This window comes from Syngnathus acus, chromosome 23, assembly GCF_901709675.1.
Source record: "Syngnathus acus chromosome 23, fSynAcu1.2, whole genome shotgun sequence".
In the NCBI taxonomy this organism is placed as follows: Eukaryota; Metazoa; Chordata; class Actinopteri; order Syngnathiformes; family Syngnathidae; genus Syngnathus; species Syngnathus acus.
Genome location: NC_051107.1, coordinates 974,704 through 999,844, shown reverse-complemented (window position 1 = coordinate 999,844; position 25,141 = coordinate 974,704). Strand labels below are relative to the sequence as shown.

Below are 25,141 nucleotides of genomic sequence, written 5' to 3'. Positions count from 1 at the left end.
AGCACCCACTCAGGAAATTATGCTTCCCTGGTGTGGTTTCAAGCGATTGTTCCTATATTTGGGACATTCCAGCGGATCACATGGAGGATGTGAGACGTGCAAACGGCGGTTACTACAGTTCACTCACAACATTCATGGTAAATAAGCAAAAGAAAAAATGCCATAAAGCAGGTGAACAGGTGGATATTGAAATTATGATTGATGCGTAACAAACAATATGACATCATTATTTTAATTATACTGTAAATGTCATATTGTATATTTTTGTATTGATGATCTAAGAAGCTACTAATGAGTTTGGTTTCCTTGGTGGGAAAAACCCTCAAATTATTAAAATGAATTAACCAACATTATTATTTTATTAATTGTACTAATTTACGGTCTATTATTGTTAAGGTATTCCAACACCCATGATTAAAAGTCTTGTCATCTGTAACTATTTTGTAGCTCTAAAAGAACTTTAATTATTGGATATTTTCTACTTGTAAATATAATAAATCAACTATTTCAAAATATGCATATACAGTTGAGCTACCACGTTCAGATCTGTACTCTTAAGAAAACAATTGATATGGCAACAGTAATCTTATATTATTTTTGATGGGGATTTGTGTTCAATTTGAAGGCCATTAAACAAAACAGGAATAAAAAGTCATGTTTCAAATTTCGGCCTTAAACATATGAACAGAAATCTACTTGAGACGTCTATACCCATTTATTGTCATTATTTTCATCCCTAATAACGACCTTCAGCAAATGAACAATTTGCTTACCGAGGTGTGACCGAGCGTCATTGTGATGTGCTGAGAGGGAAAGGAGGGGAGGGGTGAGGATGGAAAGGGAGGGAGGGAGGGAGGGAGGGAGGTTACAAGTCCGTGCAATCGGATTTACACTGACACACGACGACGGAGCCTCTCCTGCAGCGCGCGAGCGCACACTAACACACCGCGAAGGTGCTTTGGGAATTCTGCAGCTTCTCCCAAACATCTGGAGGTAAGCCACTCAAGCAAGCGTTCTATTGCGAGAAGGTGTTTGGCTTGTTGGCAAGGTAGTGACTTGCAGCGAGACGCAGCAAGGTGCTCAAATCCCCGGGATTAGCATCCGGAGCAATCGGAGCGTCTGGAGAGAGTCCGTCGGGGTTTGTTTCAGCCATCGCTGCATTTATTAGAGGCGGTGCAGTGATTGACAGCTTTGAGGAAAATCAACAGGTTTGGGGATTTTAGGAGTTGAAGGTGTGGGCATTTATTGGAGGTGACAAATTACATCACTTCGGGAATTAATCGTCTTTCAATGCTCTTTAAGACAAGGTAGTGGCACGCGACAACGCATGACATCACGCTGCCGGCTATTTCGAGACGAGACTCCCGGTCATGGTCAATGACGCGCCGGAACTATTGAGCGGCTTGTATCTTGTCTGTTTGGAAAACCACTAGTTGCTCATTTTGTTGGCAAACGATTCTACGGTTGCTGATGTATCGGATATGAAACGTCACCGGTTCGTAAAGTCTGATGTGGTATCACTGTGGGATGGCGGGGGTTGGTTTTCACCCAAGTATTTGCCAAGTTATGGCATAGTATCCAAAGTGTAAAGCCACCAGAATGTAAAGTACAGATGAGGGACGGAGGGGCTCATCTCAATTGGGTAACCTGCCAGATTATACTATAGTATCAGAACTGTAATTTGTTGACCATTGTGCAATGGCCGAAGATCCACAGTCTTTGACGCTGGCTTCAGACATTGGCGCTGATGTTGCTAGTTTTTTTTTGAATGATCGGAAAGGGTAGACTAGACTCAAGTCTAAGCAAGATTATTTTTTGGACCATTAGATAGTTCTTGGAACATCTGGGTAAAATGGACTTTATGTTTCAAGAGCATACAGCATGCTGATTTGAACTCTGACCTCAACCCCATCAAACGTTTTCAGCAAGACTCGTAAAATGTAAAAAAAAGAATCATTTCAAAAGTCAGGCATGGTGTCCTTAATCCTGTGGTACCTCCATTCTTGCAAGCTCTACCCACTCTATTATTATCAGCAAAATATTGTTTGCGGTCGGGTTCATTTAGATAGCCGAGACATTGGAAAGCCAAGTGGGGAGTGTTTACACACTTAATGAAAGCAACTCTGGCAGCAAACGTAAAAGACAATAAGGCAGATTGTGGTACAGTTGACTCTCGCGGACTGAGAATTCGACAACGGCATGTCAATGATTTGCTCGAACCCTTCTGCCGTACCTTCTTCTGCTTCTGCTCTGCTTGCTTGAGCAGCATTACACCATAATGGAAGGGAGGCCTGTAAATTCTCACTGGCTGCGCTCTTTTTATGGCTCCTTTCCATTTGCTCTGTTGCCTGTCAAAGCAGACAATGCCTTGATTTAGGGAGTAGTATTGGATGATGTGACAAGTTAAAAGGCCGAATAATGGCACACTGCGGTGTTGTTTAGGGGGTTGTTGATGGTTAGTAGCTAGCCAATTAGATTGCTGCTACTATGGAGCAATTCCCGTATTTTATTACAATATTTAACATTTCTGTGGAAAAACAAATGTCATTTTTATTTTTCAAGTGGTGCGGGCATCAGGTAGCATGATGATAACTAGTTTAGCATTATAGCCCAACACAGCTAGCTTGCCACTTAACCGTAAACAAGTTCAAGGTTCTAAAATGCAGTATACAAAGAATCTCACGTCAAGTTTCGAGACAGATTTGGAACGCGAAGCTAAAAGGTGATTGGCCATAAGGGAATGGAGACAACGCTATTTGGGAGTTCTTGGGGGATAACCAATTAGCTTAGCAGGAGTGATTATGCTAATAAAACATTGCAGTAATAAAAGAGAGACAGCAAATAACCTGGAAGTGGGTTGAATATATAATTGAATATCAAACATTGTTTTGGGTATTGAGGAAATCTGTCAGGGCTGTATTTGGCTAAAGCTAACAAGTTAAGCAGAAGAGTTGACAGGAAAAAAAAGTTAGCATCTAACTGTGGAAAACAGCCAAGCTAAAATATTTTGAAGGACAGTCTTAACATGCAAAAGAGCAACCAAAAACCTAATAACAGCGCTAATGACACAACTAGAGAGAGATGGGCAACTACAAGGGAAAGCAAAACGCTGCGATGGAGAAGGGGAACTCATAAAGTGCAGAGGTGCACCTGGGAAATAAAAGTGAACACCATGTATTGAGAAATCTGAAAATTAAAAAGAATCCTGCATCCGACATGAGTTCATCCGATATACACGCAAGGTGATGCGAAGTGAAAGTGAAACTGGGTGTAAAATAAAAAAAAAAAAAACAGCTAGCCTCAAGCATGTAAATAATGGATAAACGATGAGAAGCTAAATTACCGGCCTAAAACTCAAAATTACATCTTCCCAGCTATCATCTCCGATCTAAAATTCAAAAGTGTGTTTGTGTGGGCGCACTGGAGAACAGTGTGTGTGGGCGCATGATGGCAAGATCCCCCCGCCAGACGTTCATCTGTACGACTTTTACACGCATGAAAGTCTTCCAAAGCCGTGTAGGTGGACTGCTTGCGTGTTACAACTTGCACTGAAAAGCATCTAGGTTGGCTTTAATGCTTTACCAATCAGATTCTAAAAGTAGGGAGTGTGTGGGAAGCATGAGTTTGACAACCCCCCCCCCCATCTCCCCACCCTCCGCCGCCTTCCTCTATAGTCACGCTGTGGTCCGGATTAAAGATTTCTAGCTCCACTAATGTGGAATTAATTTTGTTACGGTGGAATATTGGCGTTTTTTCTCCCATATAAACACACACAAGAGATTTAGAGCCAGCGGGGTGGGAGCAAGAGAAAGGGTGAGCCGGAGGTTTAAGGGAGGGGGCTTCAGGTTGTTGTTCTCGCAGGGGGGGGAATTCCTTTGGTCCCCTCATCTTTTCACTGAGGCAACAGTCCAGTGACTTTCAACCGCCAAAGAAAACCAAGGTTCCTTAGCTGTACTTGAGCTGTACAAGCACGCCCTCATTTTATTTTGATGGAAGTCTAACAGTGTAATGTAAATAATGACCTTAGCATCTCAAAGGAAACCACTAATTGAAGGAATCCGAAATACTTGGCGGTAGAAAGTTTTAGGACCTGCAAAGTCCATCAGTCGCTCCAAGGGGGATGGCAAATAGATTGATGTGGCCTTCCAAAAATGTTCATCTCACACATGTCTTGTTGGTTTCTGTTTTTTTTTAGGTCGTTTTTCAACATGTAATCGTTTTACAAGGCACCGACGACAGCATGCTTCGACTCCACCGAACTTTGGCCTTGTGCTTCTGGTGTCTAATTCTGGTTCGCGAGCAGGCCTCAGCTGATGAAGAGGGCCTCTGGGGACCGACACCTTCCAGAGAAAAGCCATCTCAAAAGAAATCCAGTTCGTACTGGTGGAGCCCGAGTCTGCCAAAGCTCCCGTCTCTTGATTCACTGCTGTTTCGTCTGCCTTTTTATCCTGTTGGGGGTAAAAGTCAGCCTACAGAATTGAACACAACCGGCCATGAGCTGTCAGGCCCAATCGATCAATCCGGGTCTGGAGATGGGATCATATCTGAAGCCTCTGAACTTCCCACGACTTCTGGTCAGCTTCTAAGCGGCGTAACTGAGATAATGACGGAAAGTCTTCCAGCAGGAACATCATATTCTCCACGCAGCAGAAATGACAAAGAAACTCTTGTTGCAACCGCTACAACACATATCAGAAATACTCAGAGTCCCACCAGCTCAAGCACGCTAGGACAAAATGGAACACAGAGACACCATCCTTCTGACACAAATGAGTTTTTACAGAAACTGTCTACAACAATGGCACGGGAAAACACAGTTGCACCCATCAAGACAACAACGAACACTCGAATGGGAATCACAAACAACCCAACCTCGACGTCCCCTGACACCACTTCAGTGAAAGCACAAGACTCAGCAGAAAGTCAACCCACTCAGAGCACCAGTTTGGGGACCACCACCACCACCGCCAGTGGAAAGATTACTGCCCTGAAAGCAGAAGGTAAACAAAGTCAAACAAATCGATTGTAGCGGGATTGATTGGGCTGAAGGGATCGATCACAGACAGACGTATGTTCAATAGTCGAGTGACACAGAGGTCGGGTCGATCATTGGGCGTTTCTGGCATGTCAAAGATCTAATCGATACAAGTCTACATGAAATTGATGAAAGTCTGGAATCCAGCATCAAAAGAAAATCTTAAATGGCTCAGCCAAAGAAAAAAAAAGTATCAGTCTGTTTTCATAGAGATTGCCTGAAAGGGGAAAGCTTGAAAGTGACATTGAGGAAACATCCTCTCTGTTCTCGAAAACCCCTCCCCCACCTGTGGTAATCAGGATAAGACCCTCCTCCAGGTACAGACACATCCGTCATGTCAGGTTAGAGCAGTGCTTCTCAAATAGTGGGGCGCGCCCCCCTTGGGGGGCGCGGTGCAATACCTGGGGGGGCGCGTGTGACCCTGGGGAACAGGCTTTTTTTTTTTTTTTTTTTTTTAATTTTTTTTTTTTTTTGGCAGTACTAGAATAAAGTGTAATTGCGCATTTACTACAGTAGGCGGCAGTGGCGCTCTCATTGTTACTTCTGTCACGTTTGCGACAGTGCAACATTTTACGACTTACAAGACAACAGGTTTGCCTTGGTTAGCACAAATTGTTTAATTCACCTTGTTTTGTAGGTTCAAGTGTTTTATATATTGTGCTCCTGAGTTAATGTTGCTGAACTGAATATAAATAAGTTATTATTTTTTTAGTTTTTGTAGTTTATTAGTTATTATAATTATTAAATATTATTTATTGATTTGATTTAATTTTGCAATGGTGCAATTAGTTGGTCAAACATGTTTACAGTTTAAACAAGGATTTATTTATTCTTAATTTCAGGCATTGATGCACTTAAAATCTTTTCTGTTGCAGACTTAAAACACGATTTGATAAAGTTATTCTTTGTAAGTTTGACCATATGTCTTTCTTTTTTTCTTTAATGTTAATAAGGATAAAATGTTATGCAGAGATGGATAGTCACGGTGGGGAGTGGGGGGCGCGAATAGTTTTCTTCTTGCTAGGGGGGGCGTAACAGAAAATAATTGAGAAGCACTGGGTTAGAGGTTAGTCTGCAAGATGATCAGTCAATAATCCAAGCCTGTGGGGAGGGGGGGAGGCTTTAGTCAATCACCAATCAAAAGATTAAAATTGGGATGGTGGGATCCTGTGATTGGCAGATCTGTCCACTGGTGTTACCAAAATTAAGACGGGTTAGATACCTTGATCTGACATTGGGATGTATTAGTCCCAGGGCATAACGCCAAAGAAACACCAAACCGCAATGTCACTACATGTTCCTCGATGGGGAGGGGACCACCCCGGATACGCTAACGTATCAGTATTCTGAGCGCACACTCAGCGAAAACATCCATAGCTCCGCTGGGACCGTACGCTCGCCAGACGCTGTTCACCAAAGCTGAACAGTGAACCTGCTCCCCACTCCCCCCCTCTGCCTTTTGTCAGCTTTGTACAAATCCTGACAACTGCTAAGCTTCCGTGGCTACTTTGAAAGCTGAAGTGTTTTGACAAGGCGGAGCCTTCTTGCAGCAGAAAACTGTCATACCAGAGCTTATAATGATACAAGAGGTTGCTAATAGTACAAGCATTGCCGAAGACCTCCCCATGCTGTCTGCGTTCATTTCGGAAACTTGGTTAAGATTTGAAGGGTGGCTAAAGACAAGCAGTTGAGACGTTTTAGCTTAAACCACATGGACCAGACACTGGACTGGCTGAGAGCCATTACAGTGGTAAAATGACACAGGTAGATGCAGACAGACGTTATAAATAGAAGCATACATTTTCACTGTTAACAAAAATGACTGTATATCGCATTTGTACATGTCATTTTCATAGTTTGGTCAATTTTGTGTGACTATAAACGAGAAGTTGTCGTGTCTGTATTTATAGTGATTTAAAGTGAATATTTTATTTAATTGCTAGCGTACGAAAAATGTCAAAAGTGATAGCCCAGCAAATGTTACCGCACTTTTATCTATAAGGCAATACATTAGAATTTTTTTGTGATTTATATATATATATATATATATATATATATATATATATATATATATATATATATATAAACATATATATATAGATATATATAGATATTATATTTTATATTATGTTATATTATACTTTATATTATGTTATATTATATTTTATATTATGTTATATATATATATTATATTTTATATTATGTTATATGTATATATACCGTATTTTCCGCCCTAAAAGGCGCACCTAAAAACCTAAAATTTTCTCAAAAGCCGACAGTGCGCCTTATAGGCCAGTGCGCCTTATATATGGATCAACTGATGAATTTGTTGATCCATACTGGTTGTACACAGTGCTCTGCCAAAATGTTTCAGTACGTTTTAGTACGACTAGTAAATTACAAGGTCGCATCGCTTCCCAGCATTACGGCAACTGTAGTCAGGGGGCGTCACCGAATAGCTGTTGTACCCGCGAGGCTATTTCATGTCAAAATAGGCTGCTCTGTTAATGTTTCGAGTAAATCTACGGATCGATATGGAAGGGAAACATAGGTAAGTAGTACCAATGCGTTAGATCGAACTTTAGTCAGTTCCGATCATTTTATAGGAGATTGTTTGAGAAACGCGATTGTTTACACTTTGCTGAGGCTCATGGGAGATTGCGAGCTGAGGCTCGTGAGACTTTGCGGATGGCTAATGCTATTGCGATAGCTGCTATACGTACCAGGCTATTTCATGTCAAAATAGGCTGCTCTGTTAATGTTTCGAGTAAATCTACAGATCGATATGGAAGGGAAACATAGGTAAGTAGTACCAATGCGTTAGATCGAACTTTAGTCAGTTCCGATCATTTTATAGGAGATCGTTTGAGAAACGCGATTGTTTACACTTTGCTGAGGCTCATGGGAGATTGCGAGCTGAGGCTCGTGAGACTTTGCGGATGGCTAATGCTATTGCGATAGCTGCTATACGTACCAGGCTATTTCATGTCAAAATAGGCTGCTCTGTTAATGTTTCGAGTAAATCTACGGATCGATATGGAAGGGAAACATAGGTAAGTAGTACCAATGCGTTAGATCGAACTTTAGTCAGTTCTGATCATTTTATAGGAGATCGTTTGAGAAACGCGATTGTTTACAGAGGGCTCGTTGGTTATTGGCTAGTGGATGCATACCGCAACCCTAGTCAACCTCAGTTTGATGCAGTATAGCTTCTATTTTATGCGCCTTATAAGCCGGTGCGCCTTATATATGGACAAAGTTTTAAAATGGGCCGTTCATTGAAGGTGCGCCTTATAACCCGGTGCGCCTTTTAGGGCGGAAAATACGGTATATATATATCGTAAAAAAATCTTAAAAAAATCTTTAAAATACTTTCATCTACATGCCAATACATTAGAATTTTTGTATATATATATATATATATATATACACACACATACATATATATATACGTACGTACATACATACATATGTATATATACACACATACATACACACATACATATGTACGTATATATACACACATACATACATATGTACGTATATATATACACATATACACACAAACACATTTATATACATGCATATACATATATACTATTTTCTCCTGAATTTCAGCCTGACCAATTGCTGTAGAAAATAGTTTTTTTTTTTTGTTTTTTTTTACATGGTTTAAAACTGTGACATCACGGCGCACTGCCATTGAAACATCAATTCAATTAGACTACGGAGATCCACACCACACACGCACCATGGATGACTGGCTGCATAAAAGTGGAGGCCAGAATGACCCATTTGACAGAAGTAGGTTAAGATACACAGTCCTTCCACTCCAAGTGCAGCGTAGTGTTCAACAATTATTTTCTGTCTTCACTCTGAAACCACCCAGCGCTTAACCCGCTCGTTTCTTCATAGCTAAGGCGGATGAGAAAGATGCGGCCCCCTACGGTTATACGACGGACGTTTCATCGCCACTAACAACGTCTCAACCAGGAGAAACCGGTGAGCTAAGAGTTATGCTTCTCGCCTATCCCTTAAACCGCACAAGTACTCCGTCCAATCTGTTAATTGACAGCAGGTCGAATCTTCTCATTTAAAATCCTCAGCGAAGACCGCTTCATTTAACACCATCAACAATATACGATGGAGAAAGTGCTGTCTAATAAAAGAGCCGCTGCCATTATTGTCTTGCTATTTCCCTCACGGGTTACGACATGATGAAAATTGATCTCTGGTGAAATATGTGGCCCAGTTCGCAGGAGCAGCTGTAACCCACTTCGACTGCTCGCTCCAGAATAGCAAATGTGATTTCTCCACAAATAGATGTTAAATGTGCCACTTGTTTTCGAGAAACTAATCTTGTTGACAAGTTGTGAAGGTGACTTTTACAGTCCAAAGCTTTTGTGGCCTCAGCAGGTGGATTTGTGAACAGCTGGGACTCGAAGAGATACCGCAGTCTGTCGTTGGGTTTTCAAACCGAGCACTGCAGATGTGACCGAGTTTCTCCCACAGGAATGTGTCGCATGACCTAGCCTAGCGGCACACAGCAGAACCTAAATTCTGCAATCTGTCCTTGCTCTGTGGTCCACCAAACCCGGGCTAGACCGTCAGCTTAGACGTACATTGACGCGAGTGTCAGGTTTTCCACCCACGCCTTGCTTGGGTGGCATCCCGATCGCCCTGGAAAGCAAACATGGAGCGGCACATTTCTGAGCCACACCTTCTTTATCTGCTCAGGCCGGATGACATCACAGCGGCACTGACATTCAGAACATGGTTTTAATCCGGCAAAAAACGACAATGTACTTAAGCTCCCACAACAGACTAATAAATTCCAACTGCGGCACCCAGAGTCATATTTCCTCCATTTTGACATTTACATTACAACCTGCTGCTTTAATCCAGTCTTAAAATGAGGCAAAACGTGACAAGCCGACTGCTAGCTAAAATGCTCCGTCATTGAAGTACGATAAAAGCAGACATTTCTTTTTTTTTTTTTTTTTGGTGCCTGGAGGAAGTTATACATGATGGGCAGAACACTTGTCCCAGTTAAACAAAAAAAATCCCTCCTAAAGGAGTGTCCCATTTAAAGGCGGCGGCTCATGTGAACAAAAACAAAATGAGCAAATTAAGGGGACCAGAAAGGAAGGGGTGGGGAAAAAATAACCAATAAAAAGGTGTGAAACCGCCTCACAGCTATTATGGGAAGCAATTAGTGGGTTTGTCTGCTATGCCGACATCTGAGCTCTAATGTATTCTCCATGCTTTTTGGATCTATTTTGACGCAGTGTGCACATTTCCTGCAAAACAACGAGATTGCCTGTATTGCCGGGTTATTACGCTCGAGGTCTGAGGTCCATTAAGGGGGCCTGGTTTTTGATAGTCTACGACACAGTTGTCAAACTCAAGGCCCGGGGGCCAGATACGGATGTGGCCCGCCAAGACAAATTGTGCATCAAATTCGTGTGTTATTACTAGAATTGCAAATTGTCTTCACTTTTAATAATATCTTTTTTTTAAATATTTGACCAGTTTTTACTCGTATGATTTGAAAACGAGTTATTTGTCAGTTTGTTTTGTAGCTTTTACTGTATATAATATGAGGTGGTCATACATTTATTTGGGTTGACAGTCATAATGGCCCTCCGAAAAAAGCTATGACTACAATGCGGCCCGCGAAAAAAATGAGTTTGATACCAATGGTCTACGATAAGCCTGCAGCAAAATTGACGGATGAGCCCGAATACATGACTGCAATGATTCTCTTGTAGTTCTCGATGTTTCTTGATGGGGTGGTAGCAGGAATATCTTAATTGGGAGTCAAAAATACCAATTTTGTATTTGTTTTTGTTTGTTACTACAGTGGAGAGTTCACGAAGTCTTCAAACAGAGGCCTGGGTGTCAAACCTGGAGACTGGGACTGTCGCGTTCCTTCCAGACTGCAATAAAGAACAACCCGGGGCCTGCAACTTCTCAGGCGACTGGGAATCGACGTCTTCGGACATGAAGACCAACACGAGCACAAACCGATCGAGCAGCACTTCTGTATTCTCGTCTCCTCTCATGTTGGTTCCGTTATACACGGACTGGAACAGCGCCATGGCAGTCTGGGGCCTAGCATGGGAGGCGCACGTGTATGGCGCCGGTTGCATCTTTGCGATGCTAACGCTAGCCTCAGCGCTAAACCTTCTCTGCTTGCCTTTGAGGTGTCCATCTGGTTGTGGCTATTTTGGTCTGGTCAGTCTGTTTCTACTGGCCGCCGGGGGTACCAGATCCTTCTCGCTATTATACGACGCATACGGCCACCAGGACCGCTTGCCGTCCACCGCGGCTTTGTTGATGCTCTACGAGGCACCGTTCCCTTGCCTGACAGCGGCATTCGGCTTGGTTTTCCTTCTGCTTTCCATGCGTTCAAGGATGCAGCTGTCCTACTCTGCCTTTCAAAGACCCTGCTTCTTAGCCTGTTTGGTTGCCTTGCACTTCGCTGCTGCCTTCGGTCCAGGAACCCTTCTGACGTTCTACCAGCAGAAACCTTCGCTTTGCCTGTTCCTGTCGCTCATCTCCCGCGGAGCTTTCGTAGCCCTTGCCACCTTCCTGTCCATCGCTTATTTAGTATTCTACGTCTACGTGCGAGCAGACTCCAAGCACATCTACCACCTGAACAACACTTCTCCCACCCCAGCCGAGCGCTACAACCGTTGCCCGTTCGCCGAGAGCCGCGACTGGGATCGCGCGGCCGTTACGGTTTTTTTATCTGCGTTGTTTTGTTTGGCCTGCGCGGGACTGCAGCTGTACGCTATGCTCAATGCTACGGGGGTCACCGGGGGAGAAGAAGTCTTCCGCCCGTGGTGCTGGTGGGCTTTTCAATTCAGCTGCAGACTGTGTGAACTGGGTGTTTGCCTCACCCTGGCGCTGGTAGTGGCGCTACCGGTCTACTGCTCTGATCAGCTACCGTCAACCGGAAGCTGTTGGACTGAACTGCTGGCATCTAAAGCGCCAATCCTGCCAGGGAACTGCCAGTGGAGCTTTGGCCAGCAGGAGAAACTTGCCATTGTGGACACGGTCGGCCTTGGCGAGACAGAGAGCCTTCCTCTCTACACGCTGATGGACGATAGGTTGTCTAGCAGTCTAAATGGGCTGGACTTCCTGTACCATAGCAACAGGGCGCTGGCCTATCGAGATCTTGAGGTAAATTCTGACATCAAGGACTCTCAGAATCTTGGTGGTGGAGAGCCGTCAGGTGGATCCTCCTTCACGAGTGACTCTACGACAGACCTGAGGCCGCCTTCGCCCATCAACCTACGTCGCAGCATCGACGAGGCGCTCTTTGGCGAGGCTCTTTTTCCCATGAGCCTCTTTAGCACAACCAGGCCCACGCAGAGCAGCGACTTATCCGTAAACAACCACTCCGCACTTCCCGGCCTCTGTCATCCCCTCTCAGATGATCTCGCCCTTTACCGGACCTCCTCTTGCACAGACATATCAAAAGCAGGAAAGATTTTTGTCGGGGGTCCTCCATCTCCATCCCTGTCCTCTTCCAGTTGCTCGTCTCCAGAGCGCTGGAGGGGGAGTTCCTCGTCCAGCTCCCCGTATCGAGCCTCCATCGGGAACTCATCACTGGTCCTCTGTCAAAGTCCAGAAGCACAAATTCGGCAGCAGAGCAACTCGCACAAGCACTACCAAACGCTGGGCGCCGCCTCGCAGGAGAGCCTGGACCTGGATATGTCATCTGAGGCCGACCGATCGGTGCAGGAGGAGTTTATGAGCGCTTGCAGACAAATTGATGCTCTCAGCATCTGCAGTGAGACCATTGATTTGTGATGGACTTGATGTAGGGACTTCATGAGGAACGGTCAAGGTTTTTTTGGGATAGCAGCTTTACAAGTGCATGGGGTAAATGAAAGCTGCCAAACGACACATTTAATAGGAGCTTCCTTAGAAGGTCATTAGCGAATGTCCATGCAAGTTTAAGTGCCAAAATGTCCAGAAACAACGAGTAGTTTGTAAGTTTTACACTTTTTCTGCCTAATAAGACAAAAGAAAATTGTAAAGAATAGTCACAATAACATACCTAACTTAATGATGGTCATGTTTTACTGCATTTGTGTATTACCAAGCACTTAAAAAAAAAACTGTCGAAGTTCAGCACAAAAGTGAGCAAACTGCGTCCTCTGCTGGCCATTCCTTTAAATATTTATACATGAACTGCAATCCTCTGCTTACTAATTTATATATGCGAAATGCACACACACTTTAATAAATTTTATTTGTAAACAAATGTTTGTGGTTTTGTTTCCCAATAAGACAGCGAACTAGCAAAGTTTAATCTTTCTTTATTTCTTTTCACCAAATTGAACAGTAAAGCAGCTTTTCTGTTTGCCGTCTGCAGCGCTTTTTAAATGATAACCAGGTCATCTCCCAGAAACCAAATGCTCATAAACGTTGTCTTCTCCATTTTGGACAATAAAGAATAAGAAAAAAAACATGTCATACTGTCTGTATGTGGGGAGGGCTAAGCTTATATCTTCATCTACGCTTTCGATTACAAGACTTTGTTAGTCAAGCCAACCCAACACTGGGCGAAGTACTTTTGGTAAAAACGGTGATGGCCTTAGTATAAGGCCACATCAAATACTTAACACAATACAACACAGCGATACAAGCGCAGCAAGTTGTTTTGTAAGGGTGTCCCGTCTACTTGCCAAGGCAATTTTGTGGTAAAAATGACAAGTCGTTAAAAAAAAACACAGGATAAGCATAACACAAGGTAACAGGCTGGTTCCTTTTTTGGTTTTGACGTTGCAAAAAGAGGACGTATAAATACACTTGGCAGTACGTATGCAGGTCCAACAAAGCGGAATAAAAAAAAAAAACAACCGCGTTGGGTTTGTGGAAAAAGAACATGCATATCAAAAAGCCTTCATCGCTCCAGCCAAAACCTCGAAGAAACTGTACAGCTTTGACGTCAAACTTACTCGTGGAAACACCTGATTAGATTCAATTTTTGGTCCCGTTGTGTGATATTTGGGCTCGTGAATGATTGACTGTGCTGATTGGAGGCGGCTCTCCGAGGTTCCAAAGTAAACAAAGAGAGCTTGCCCCGTAAAAGCAAAAACGACGACAAACATCTGGAAACCCTGATGTGCCACTTGTTGCGTGTAAACCCCCCCCCTTCCAACCAAGATTGCGCTTTTTGTGTTGGTGGAGATGAGCTTGAGGTGGACAGGATGGTGGGTGGGAGGTTTTTTTTTGTCTTTTAAACGTTTGGTCACTTTCTTTTTTTTTTTCTTTTTGAATAAGGTGGTACGGTGGCCCATCCGCAGCTCAGTAAAGACGCTTCTCGTAACTGTTGAGGTGAAACGAAAGGAAACACAATTAGTGCCGGATGGTGGTATCCATTTTGTTTAATGGTGAGCTGCTGCATTAAAAGCCACTCAAGCGCATGCTGGACTCCACACAGTCTGCCATTTTGTTCAAGCTTTTGAGTGTTGCTATTACTGAGCATGCTGAAATGGTGAGAAGTCTATTTTGGTTAACAACCCGGCTCAAAGACATGCTGGTCGGACCAACATCATATTTTCTAGTTCATTTTTATTTGGTACTGGAAATGACAAAGTGTCCAAATTAATCTTTTTTTTTTTTTCCTCGAGACCATGCTAGAATTATTTGGCACAAAAAAAGTGCTCAGGATTATTTTTACTAGTCATAATTTTCAAATACAGCATCATGGTTTTAAATTATTTCCAGATTTTGGATAGCCAGATAGAGACCTTCAACTTAACACAGAATTTGGCACTGTCCCAGAACTTTTCAAAAATTATTTTAAAAAGCACACCTTATTTGTTTTTGCCACCTTCTCGTGTCATTTCATTTAACGTATTCACTCAAAATGTGGATTGATTTCTGTCTGTTTCATGAGTAAAATAAAAATCTTATTTTTAAAATTTAAATAGTTAGGCATAAAGCATGCTCAAAGTTTCTAATGGCGGAAAAGGTGCTACTTACGAATGAAGTCCATGAACGCCTCCTTCCACCTGTGCCGACATGGTTCTCTTCTCAAACTTGAGCTCTCCGGAGTACATCATGGAGCTGACAACACAGCAAATACGTGTTTAGCAACCGCTACTTAAATTATCAGTGGGGAAAAATAATTGACGCTGTTCTCACCGGAGAACCGAGAGACTCTTGGCGCCGATGTCCTGACAGCCATGTTGGATACCTGCTATGAGGTACGGTACAAATTTGTGGATGGAACCTTTGTCCTGCACGGAGCCTGACACGCCCTGTGCCACCTTCACCGAGTCGCCCTCACTGATATGTTGGAGGGAGAGAAAAATAAAACGATTCGTCAGTTCTCCACCTCCCACTTGTATTGTAATATAACAATACAAGCGCACCTGAAGTAACGTTTCTGGCTGCTGGTGTTTTTCTCCATGGCATCGAGAGAACCCATGCCGCGGTACTTTTTGAGTCGCACGCCGTCCGAGAAGAAGTACTCGCCGGGAGCCTCGGTGGTCGCTGCCAGCAGGGAGCCCATCATGACTGTGGCGGGAAAAGACGGGGGAATTAAGAAGATAGGACGTGCTTTGCCAAACACATCCAGGACATGAGCTTGACATGCGCTAGACTCGTCTAGACTATGCTAGGATGATTTGGTTTTAGGGCTGTCACAATCAATAATTCGATTAATCAAATACAGTACCCGGATACAATTTTATTTGCATTAAAGTGCATTAAAAAAAAGGTTTCCCGATGACTGTTTATAGACCAATTATTTTTTGCTTACTTGGTATTAGTTAGTGATTTAAAAAAACAACTAATAAAACAATCAAGCAATATCACACAAGGAGGATTAGTCATTGTTTTCCAAAGTAAGCAGAGAGGTTTGCAAATGTGTTTTTTTGATTAAATGCAAAAGACAAATTAGTCTGCTTTCATGAAGGATTAGAGAATTCGAGACAGTTCAAAATGGCTCTAAACGATTATAAATATAAGAGGTGATCATAATCAATTAGTAGTCAATTAATCTTGACACCTGTATTTGGTATGATTTCTTCAAATTTGTCCAATATTATTACAAGAGATTATTTTTGTGGGTCTCCCCTTTCTTTCCCACGGTCTTATGTTATTTCCTGTCTTTGTCAAACAAATGAGTCTTGAATTTGACAACTTGTTCTCTAGACTGTGCTTGGATGATCTGGCATAACTGACAATTTCTTCAAAGTTATCTCATTCTGATTTTGTGTACGTGTCATTACTTTCTGTCTAGTATGTCATAAATGTGGTGGTAAAAGAATAAATTATATTGTTTTGTGGATATTCTTACCGGTGGACGCTCCCAATGAGAGTGCCTTGACTACATGCCCCACCGTCTGAATGCCGCCGTCAGCAATGACCGGCACGCCGAAGCGCCTCGCGTATTCAGCAACCTTGTACACCGAGGTCCCCTGAGGCCGCCCGCACGCCATAACTGCAAACGTCGACATAGCAGTGAATCAAGACAAACAGATGCTGATAATTGAAGCAGACATCGCCTTGGCAACCCAGGACAGGAAGATAACCGGCGTGACCAAGGGGACTCTCTGGGCTGCGGTTACCACAGGCAACCATGAGAACAAGATGATGAGTACCTTCCTGCGTGATGCAGATGGAGCCGCAGCCCATACCCACTCGCAGTGCGTCCACGCCGGCATCGATCAGATTCTTGGCTTGCGCCGCTGTTACCACTGAGAAGGAAATGGGGCCATTTTAGCAAAAGATGAGCAACCTACGGTGTGTAGGCCAAAACAGTATTGATTTGGCCTGACTTGCATTTTTTTTTTTTTTAAACGACCATTGTTGAAAAACAAAGGCTAAAAATGACCCATGTTTAGTCAGTAAGAGCATTTGCAGATAAAAATTTTAAAAATACTTAGATAAAAATGGAAGCTATAATTATATTATATTTGACAACATTTTGCAAATTCTATCATAGATTCTAACTTTGTTTTACAGCATTTTAATAATCTATTTAAGGGTTAAACAACTAAATCTAACGACCAACATTAAGGAAATGTAACACCGGCTTAACCTGCAGTTACGTTCGTTTGTTTATTGATCATTGATTGATTGATTGAGGGGCTTACCGTTTCCTCCCGCCACTTGCAATTCTGGATATTTCTGCTTGATGTAGTTGATCATGTTGATCTGAAATACGGAGTTGCCTTGTGACGAGTCCTGAAAGGAAAATATTTACATAAAAAAAATTTTTAATACTATGTGACAATGAGTGAGGATTTTTTTTATAAAGTATAGTAAAATGACCCACCAACACCACCACATCCACACCCGCCTGCACCAGAAGTTCCAGCCTGTACTTGTCGTCATCGCGGGTGCCAATGGCGGCGCCGCAGAGCAGCTGCTTGCGCGAATCTTTGGAGGCCAGCGGGTAGTCTCGGTTCTTCTTCAGATCCGTCCTGGCGATGATGGCCACCAGCTCGTCGTTGTCGTTCACGATGGGGAGCTTGCCTGGTTTACAGTGACATCAACATCATCAAATGAAAGCAAACTAAGTTTGACGTTTTTACCTTTTTTGCTGCGCTGCAGAATGTCATTAGCTTCTTTTAGCGTGACACCGGCCAGAGCGACGACCAGCTCCTCCCTCTTAGTCATTACCTTAAACAGCACAAGAAGAACATTCAGAAATATTTTCATATTCAATATACGTATCTCCCCGGATTACAAACCTCCGCCAGGGGCTTGGTGTGATCCTTCTCCGACAGGAAGTCGATATCTCTAGAGGTGACGATGCCGACCAGTTTCCCGCCCATTTTGCCCGTTTCGGTGACGGGGATGCCCGAGAAACCGTGGCGCATTTTGGCTTCAAGCACGTCGCCGACTGTCTGGTGCGGACTCATTACCACTGGGTCTGTGATGAAACCTTGCTCAAACCTCTGAAATATGATCAGATGTTTAGAAAATATGACTTAAAAAAAAAATAATACATTAACCACTGTGTTGATGTTAATGCTGGCATACCTTGACCTTGCGGACCTCGTTGGCTTGGAATTCGGGTGTGCAGTTGTGGTGGATGAAGCCAATGCCTCCCATTAGCTATGACATTAATACGATGCTTTAAAATGCAATAATCACAATAATTAAAGCGGCCATACAAATCTATATCTTACCGCCATTGCAATTGCCATTGCTGACTCTGTGACGGTGTCCATGGGGGAGGAGATGAGAGGGGCCTTCAATGTGATCTTCTTGGTCAGCGCTGATGTTAAATCCTAACAGGAATCAAATTTATACAACTTGAACTAATGATACCCTAAAGAGTTGAATTAAACAAAGCCATTAAAAAGGAAGCATGCATAATGCACAACATAAATTAATAAAAATCAATTATATGGGTAAAAAAAAAAAATCAAGATCCGATTAGGAATTGATTGAATTGATTTCTTATGAAATGAAAAACTGTTAATTTTTTCTTAAATTAGTCAATCAACTAATAAGTATATGGTTTAAGAAAAATACAAGAAATTGTTTATTTCAATGACATGAGCCAAGCCGTGAGAAGCAAAATAATAAATAACTAATACAAAACAAACGTACAATCTTTTTTTTTTTAAACTACACACAATTGGAAACTATTCTGTTAAATGAGATGAACCATTAGCCCCTGACAGCCAAGAAATAATTAATATTTTTTAAACTGTAAAATAAATTAATATTTCATGTAAAAAAAATAATACGTGCTCAAATAGTAAATTACCACTAGCCATGTGTTGTGCACATCAGCCGCAAGAGGGCGGCATTTCCATCTTGGAACAAGAGCTGAATGAACCAACTCGTCTTTTTTCAGTCCAAGTTCAGATGTTACTAACAATGACGATACTTGGTTCCCACAGGGGAATGTATCCGCGTGACAATAATAACATTCCTGGCCCATGGGAAAAGGTTGAATTAATCAGGCATAAAGCAGCAAGTGGGCAGCTTTTCTCACACAATGAAGGTGACGAGGGCGGAAAAAAAAAAAAAAAAGCCACCTCAGACTTCCATTTGGAGAACACTCACTGAGCTGTGAGATTCCAGCTGGGAGATGGGGATATGTGAACGTCCACACACACTTGCACACCATACACACACATGGCCTCTGTGACACCTCGGTCCAGGCTGCAGCAGGGGTCTACTTAGAGCCAAATGTGGACTTGTTTTTGCTTGCCAAGCATGAATGGGCAAACTGTAAAAAGGCCAAATTGGGACACACCAGACTGGGACTGTGAAGCCGCGATAGAGCAACAACCGAAAGGTGAAACATCTATAAATAAAAAAGCAAGTAAGAGGAAGTTGACGCAGTAAGCTGGAAGCAAAGAATGTCTGTCAGCCAATCAACATGCAGCACTACACCCAACTGTGGAATTACCCATTATTTTATTTTGGGGGTGTCAATTTGAATCAGGATTCTTTTTTTTTTTAATAAAAATATACTTGCATTATTTTCCACTTGAAGTGAAGTGGTACACGAATATCTAATCTTTGTTATTTAACGATATTTTTTATAATTATGATTTCGTTTATAATTACTTAATAATACATTTTTATAATTGAATTGTGTGGTTTATTTACATGAGTTAATATGTATTTATGAAAAATCAGTTTTCTGCTTACTACATAGAAATAATTTGTATTATTTCAACGGCAATTTCATACACTAATTATTTTGTTTATCAATCAAATGCATATTAATTTTCTTGCTTAATGTTACGTATTTTAATTGCTTACTTTTAACAAGATGGTTTCAAATAGCGATGTTCGATACCGCTTTTCCAAGACCGATATGAGTACTTGGTTCTTGAGTGGTTAGTCACCGATACCAAAAGCTGATACCATTTCTGCAAAAACTGATACCATTTCTGCAAAATGATGGGTAATTTCTGAAAAAGGCCTTTTTATCACAATATAGCAGTTTTCATTAAAATTTCATGAAATAAATGTCAATTTGCTATTCCTCTCATTTGTACATTTTTAGTCCCTACGAGATGAACAAAGCATAGGAAGGGATATTTGCTGTCTCAGAACAGAAATCCCCCCTCGGGGATTATCTACTCAATGGCCAACCATCTGGGAGAGGTGGGTGAGATGAGCAACCGAGGCTGAAGGGAGCGGCGTCAAATGTGCAAAATCTCATAAACAAAGCTATTTCGATTTGGCAGTCAGGTCTGAGGTTTGGCATCGTAGACGTGCATCTCGACTAGAGAATAAGGCCGCGCCTTCGCCGACATAACGTACTCACCACTTCGTCTGAGGTGAAGTCGATGAAGCCGGGCAGAATCAGGAAGTCACTGAAAGACAACAAAAAAACCGGAGAAAGTCAGAGGCTAATATGAGACAGGAAGGCGGGAGTGATATCCAAAACTTCAGGGGAAAAAATAGTCTTGGCAGAATCATTAGAATGAAGTGAGTGCCTACGAGTCAGCAATTTGTTTTCACTGTTCACATTTACTATTGGGTTTTTTTCATTTACATTTTAATTTCTGTGATGTGCCAATTAAACTTAAAAAAAGTGAGTAACTTGACTCTACTTCAGTTTTATCTTTGGTTTATACTTACTTGTCTAATGGTTTACCTTGTCAAAACGTTACCTCACATCAGAAATATTTTTTCCTCTTAACTTCCACTTAACCACTTAACATTACTTATCAGCTTTTTGTTTTAATTGTCCCCAAAAAATGACGGTTGAACGGGTTATGTTTGCCCCCCCCCACACACACGCCCACAAATATCCGTGTGGAGGCCAGCAGGAATTCCAGAAAAGCATCTGCTAGCAATGAGCCACCAGCGCTAAGTTAAGCTCTGACACAGTAAACAAACTTGCTTGAAATCATGAGTTTGTCAATGAAATAATGAGGACACGCGGAATGTGCCCTGCTGTCTTGATTTCTACAATGCTGTGTGAAAGCGGCGGCCTAGCTTAAAGGAAAAAGCCTCTGGGGCAAACTTGTCTATTTGATTTCCTTTCCTTCAAGGTTAAAACATGTTTGCCCATTTTAAATATTTACAGTACAACGTGAACTGTGTGGACCATAGAAATATCAAAATTCACAGTCTAGTTTCGAGTCAAGAAGCCAGTATTTAGTTAGAGCCAAAAAGGCCTAAAGAACAAATATTTGAATTTATCGCACGTCAAGGGATTTGCAGTTCAGAGGGCATTGAGTGCGTGATCTCCCGGAGGCCATTTTAGGACACAAACCTCCATTTTAAGGTTTTACAACGACTTGTCGGCCAGAGACTCTTTCTGATAATCTTTGGACTGGAACGGCTGGAATTTGACGCTGAGCCGCTAGGTCACGCACTTTTGGGAAGCACGCCGTGTTGGTTCTCTCCTGCCCTTCACATGATTTCAATTGAGATCGTCATGTGAGCAGCCTTGGGGAAGACCGTGATGCGCGCGATTAAGTCGCTAATGGGGAACGCGTTCTTAAAAATCAGTCACATGGTCGTTAATTGCAATTATTTGCCTTGTTATGTCATAAAATGTGACTTGTAAATTTGCCATATTGAATGGACGCCAGGAAGAGGTGTGACAAGTATCAATAGAGTGAGGAAAAATAATTAAGCACAACAGGCCATGCATAGAGCACTTGCACAATGACAGTTAACAAGCACAGTGGAACCTCCTAAATGTCATTTCAAAACACAATTCTCCTAAACTAAAAAAGCAAAAGAGGTGGGTGGACAGGAAATGGCTCATCTTATTCTCTCTAGACGTGTTAAAACTTTTCCCTCCGAGATCCATATCCAGAAAAATCAAAGGATGCAACTTTTTACTTTAATTTCCTTTTTGTAAAACATTTTTTAATTCATTTATTTAATTTGTTGATATATTAGTGTTTTGGTCAAATCTTCTGCATGAACAACATTCTCCAAGGCAAATAATTAACGATGGTACTAGTTTAGTTGTAAATAGCTAATTTGCCTCTTTTCTTAAATTATAAAAAATATATATAAAAAATATTTATATCATTTATGAGCAGCAAAAGTAATTTTTAATAAATGCCGCAGCCCACTTAAAAATGGACTGTGGTCCACAACTGGCACCCAGGCCATATTTTAGACACCACTGTGCTGGTCCACTAATGATTATAGCTACATTTGAATTACATTAGCATCAATAATTATTTGTTCTGAGCAGTCAAGTCCAGCCCGATCCGCTGACCTCCTGGGAACTCCATTTTCTTTCAACTTTTCCAAGAAAGTGTCATTTGTTCTGACTTCAGAGGTTCCACTGTATAGCATTGCTCATCCCACGACATCTGATTCCTGATAAGATCTGCGCTCTCGTTCAGCATGTTGTCACAGTGTGATTGACCTCAACGAACTTCTCTTTTTTTTCCCCCTTTGAATCAGGACAATCATGATAATTCCGTATGCAGTTTGAAACTGACTTGTTCTACTCACTTGTAAGTCAACCCTTCTCCTTTAGAGCATAGCTCTTCAGCCGTTTGACCGTCCGAGTGTTGGTCACATCTGCTGGTTCAGAACGTGTTGCCCATTACAAAGCGCTACGTGATGACGCGTGCAATTGTGTGCCTTTCCAAAAGCAAGGTGGAGGGGGAAGAGATTGACATCTTACTTGTATGTGAGGCCATCGCCGATGGAGAAGAGCTGCTGCGCCGAGAGTCCATCCTCCGGGACGTAGCCGGTGCCGCCGCTGATTAAGTAATCTGCCATGCTGTAATAGAACACAAGTAAAAGTAAATATAATTCACTATGCGAGTGGGCATGTTGACTTCTAATTTTCTGTTACGGTGCCTTTTACCTCGACTACTTTCTCCAGCTCCTGATTGGCTATATCTACACAAGCCTCATAATGAGCTGAAATGTTATCATACTCTGACGATATCGGCCCCATTTAGTGATTACTTATAGATCACCTATAATATTGCACTACTTCCCTTGGCTACTTCCTTCCAACGTTTGATCGGTTGTACATCTATATATCATGCCCATGACAGCCAACAAGATGTATACAAATAATATATATAATATACAAAAAAATCATTCCAGAACAAAACCGGAAAACTGTACCCCTTTGAGAGGTTATTAGGCAGCCGTAGAAACATCTTGAGGCAAACAGTCAATTGATAACAAACAAACACAAACGTCAAGCACCCACCGTCGCTTGATGATGTCATACGTATAATAAACACATTTTGACCCGAAGATAAAAGAAAGGGGAATGTCAACATTACAGCGTTCCAGTCGCGACGCGGGGTCGCGACGCGGGACCCCGACGTGACAACTTCAAAAATATCTCGACATTATAATTACACTATGTAGCGGTATGTTAGTTTGTTTAAAATGACGTCAAGTTTGATTTTAATGACACTTATGAAATAGCCTCGTGACCTACTTAGCAGGCGAGTCAACATAAAACATCTTTCTCCGGAACATGCTCTTTAAAAGGCTACATAGCGACAGATGACGATTTAAAATCGTACCAATATCCAAGCCGAATTGACGGACAGGTCTATTTGCTTAACATACGATAGCATTTGACTGTAATTGGAAGCAAATTACTTCACAGAGGAGAGGGGTAACGCTATTTTTGGTGTGATTTTAAAGCGAGTTCGCTGTTCCGATGCGTAAAGTTGAGTCGTTGTGAAGCCAGCGTGGAGGGTGACGCAAGGGATACATTTAGAACGTTAATACTTGCTGAAGTGAGCGTAAGGCAGTTATAGAAAACAGGTATGGCAATTAAATGCAACAATATAGCGAAACATTCATAATATTTTTAGCTATCGCACTGTATATTAATAACATACAAGCATAACAGTAAATAAAAAATACTCTCGTGCCAACATTTCATTCTTATTATCATTGGCAGTCATTTGCACAACTGGAATCTTAGAACTAATCGTCACATGTGATGTTGACAGTGGAAACTTTTTGCACATGCACCGGCGGATAAGGATACATGTGGAGCGAGAGTTAGCGGTTAGCTTTAGCAACATGGCACGCGAGTGTGAGCATGTCCACTGGTGTCAACTCGCCCGTGTTATTAAACTGTTGGTGGAAAATTATTTAACCGGTTGCCAATCGCCGGTTCGTTCTGAGATGTAATGCGATCTCCCGGCTTCGTAGTGAAATGTGACAGCTGGTTGTAGCGAGGATGCTAATAGGCATGCTAACGGCGGCGTGACTTTACCTCTAAGAAATGAGAGCAGACACGTCGATCGTGGCTCGTGAGATTTAAAAAAAAAAAAAAAAAAAAAAAAAAAGCACGGCAAAACCTGAGTGTTTGCCTCTGCTCAGTGCCACGGTGCAGGGTTGGTGACTATGTAGCCAGGGAAGGAAACGCCGCCTCGTTACATCCCCTTTCACTGCTCATGTGTGACGTCACGGCGTTCGCTGACGTGCACGTGCATATTATTGAAATGAATTGTCGGTTTTTAAAATGAATGAACACTGAAAACTCAAAACATTCTACACATTGTACCTTTAAAAAGGTACTTTTAATGTGTGGAGTTGCTTTTTTTTATGTTTTCCACTTGTTAAAAGTTGACAATAATGGATACAGAGAAGGCAGAACTAGGTCACCACATAGAGAAATAACGCTTGTATATGGGAAGACAAGAAACATGTATTTGTCCACAGTCTTGGCATAACCTAACCCAAAGGTTGGCCACCAAACTCTTAACATTGTTCAAATAGTTAGAATTGACTCGTGCATTAGGTGACTAGGAGGTAGGGATTTGATTTGAATGGCTGAAAGTGGGTCACGGGCCATACGGCTCAGTGGTTCCTTTTGCGAGCCCGCTCGGGATTGCCCCACGGTGATCCAGTAGAGCCCTATTTTTAAAAGCTTGCGCTAAGTCTTGTTTGTATTAGCACCGGGCGCTAAAGCGAGGGCAGCTATTATCGGAGTGTCCTTGGAACCATGCAACCTCGGATCGGAATGTCCTACCTTTCCGGGCCCAGCCCCGCCTGGATGCGGGTAGCGCTGTAGCGCTGCGCCGCCGTCTCGTGCCGGACGTAGTGGTCCCCTCTGGTGTGCGCGTCTCCCGGCATCCTCCTCCGATCCACCTGTTGGCCCTCGTAGATGTCCATCCCCACTTCAAGCTG

The 25,141-nt window shown here is 42.3% G+C and overlaps 2 protein-coding genes across 6 annotated transcripts; one reads left to right on the top strand and one right to left on the bottom strand.

Annotated features, from left to right (window-relative positions):
- Positions 1-856: 856 nt before the first annotated feature.
- Positions 857-13,901, top strand: LOC119116978 (proline rich transmembrane protein 4). Its single transcript, XM_037242855.1, has 4 exons — positions 857-993; positions 4,196-5,000; positions 8,951-9,037; positions 10,899-13,901. The coding sequence occupies exons 2-4, from the start codon at positions 4,241-4,243 to the stop codon at positions 12,854-12,856; spliced, it is 2,805 nt and encodes a 934-aa protein (XP_037098750.1). The 5' UTR covers positions 857-993; positions 4,196-4,240; the 3' UTR covers positions 12,857-13,901.
- Positions 13,353-25,141, bottom strand: impdh1b (IMP (inosine 5'-monophosphate) dehydrogenase 1b). Of its 5 annotated transcripts, none has more exons than XM_037242856.1 (16): positions 24,984-25,141; positions 22,650-22,748; positions 22,475-22,546; positions 20,310-20,358; positions 18,202-18,303; positions 18,053-18,127; positions 17,761-17,967; positions 17,602-17,689; positions 17,343-17,542; positions 17,161-17,251; positions 16,666-16,761; positions 16,362-16,505; positions 15,433-15,577; positions 15,203-15,346; positions 15,041-15,124; positions 13,353-14,381 (listed from the first exon to the last, which is right to left on the bottom strand). In XM_037242856.1, exons 1-16 carry the CDS (start codon positions 25,124-25,126, stop codon positions 14,360-14,362), a joined length of 1,761 nt encoding a protein of 586 aa, XP_037098751.1. In that variant the 5' UTR covers positions 25,127-25,141; the 3' UTR covers positions 13,353-14,359. The 5 variants fall into 5 exon arrangements, with proteins under 5 accessions (XP_037098751.1, XP_037098752.1, XP_037098754.1 ...); XM_037242857.1 differs by having other exon boundaries at positions 22,475-22,543; XM_037242859.1 differs by lacking the exon at positions 24,984-25,141 and adding an exon at positions 24,225-24,402.

Bases quoted from the DNA above. Each gene is read 5' to 3' on its own strand.
- impdh1b (XM_037242856.1), bottom strand. From the start codon at position 25,126: ATGGACATCTACGAGGGCCAACAGGTGGATCGGAGGAGGATGCCGGGA. The intron at 18,304-20,309 runs GTGAGTACGTTA...GATTCCTGTTAG, and splicing joins ACTTCACCTCAGACGAAGTG to GATTTAACATCAGCGCTGAC. The intron at 14,382-15,040 runs GTAAGTAGCACC...TCACCTCAACAG, and splicing joins GGCGTTCATGGACTTCATTC to TTACGAGAAGCGTCTTTACT.
- LOC119116978 (XM_037242855.1), top strand. From the start codon at position 4,241: ATGCTTCGACTCCACCGAACTTTGGCCTTGTGCTTCTGGTGTCTAATT. The intron at 5,001-8,950 runs GTAAACAAAGTC...GTTTCTTCATAG, and splicing joins TACTGCCCTGAAAGCAGAAG to CTAAGGCGGATGAGAAAGAT. The intron at 9,038-10,898 runs GTGAGCTAAGAG...TTGTTACTACAG, and splicing joins GTCTCAACCAGGAGAAACCG to TGGAGAGTTCACGAAGTCTT.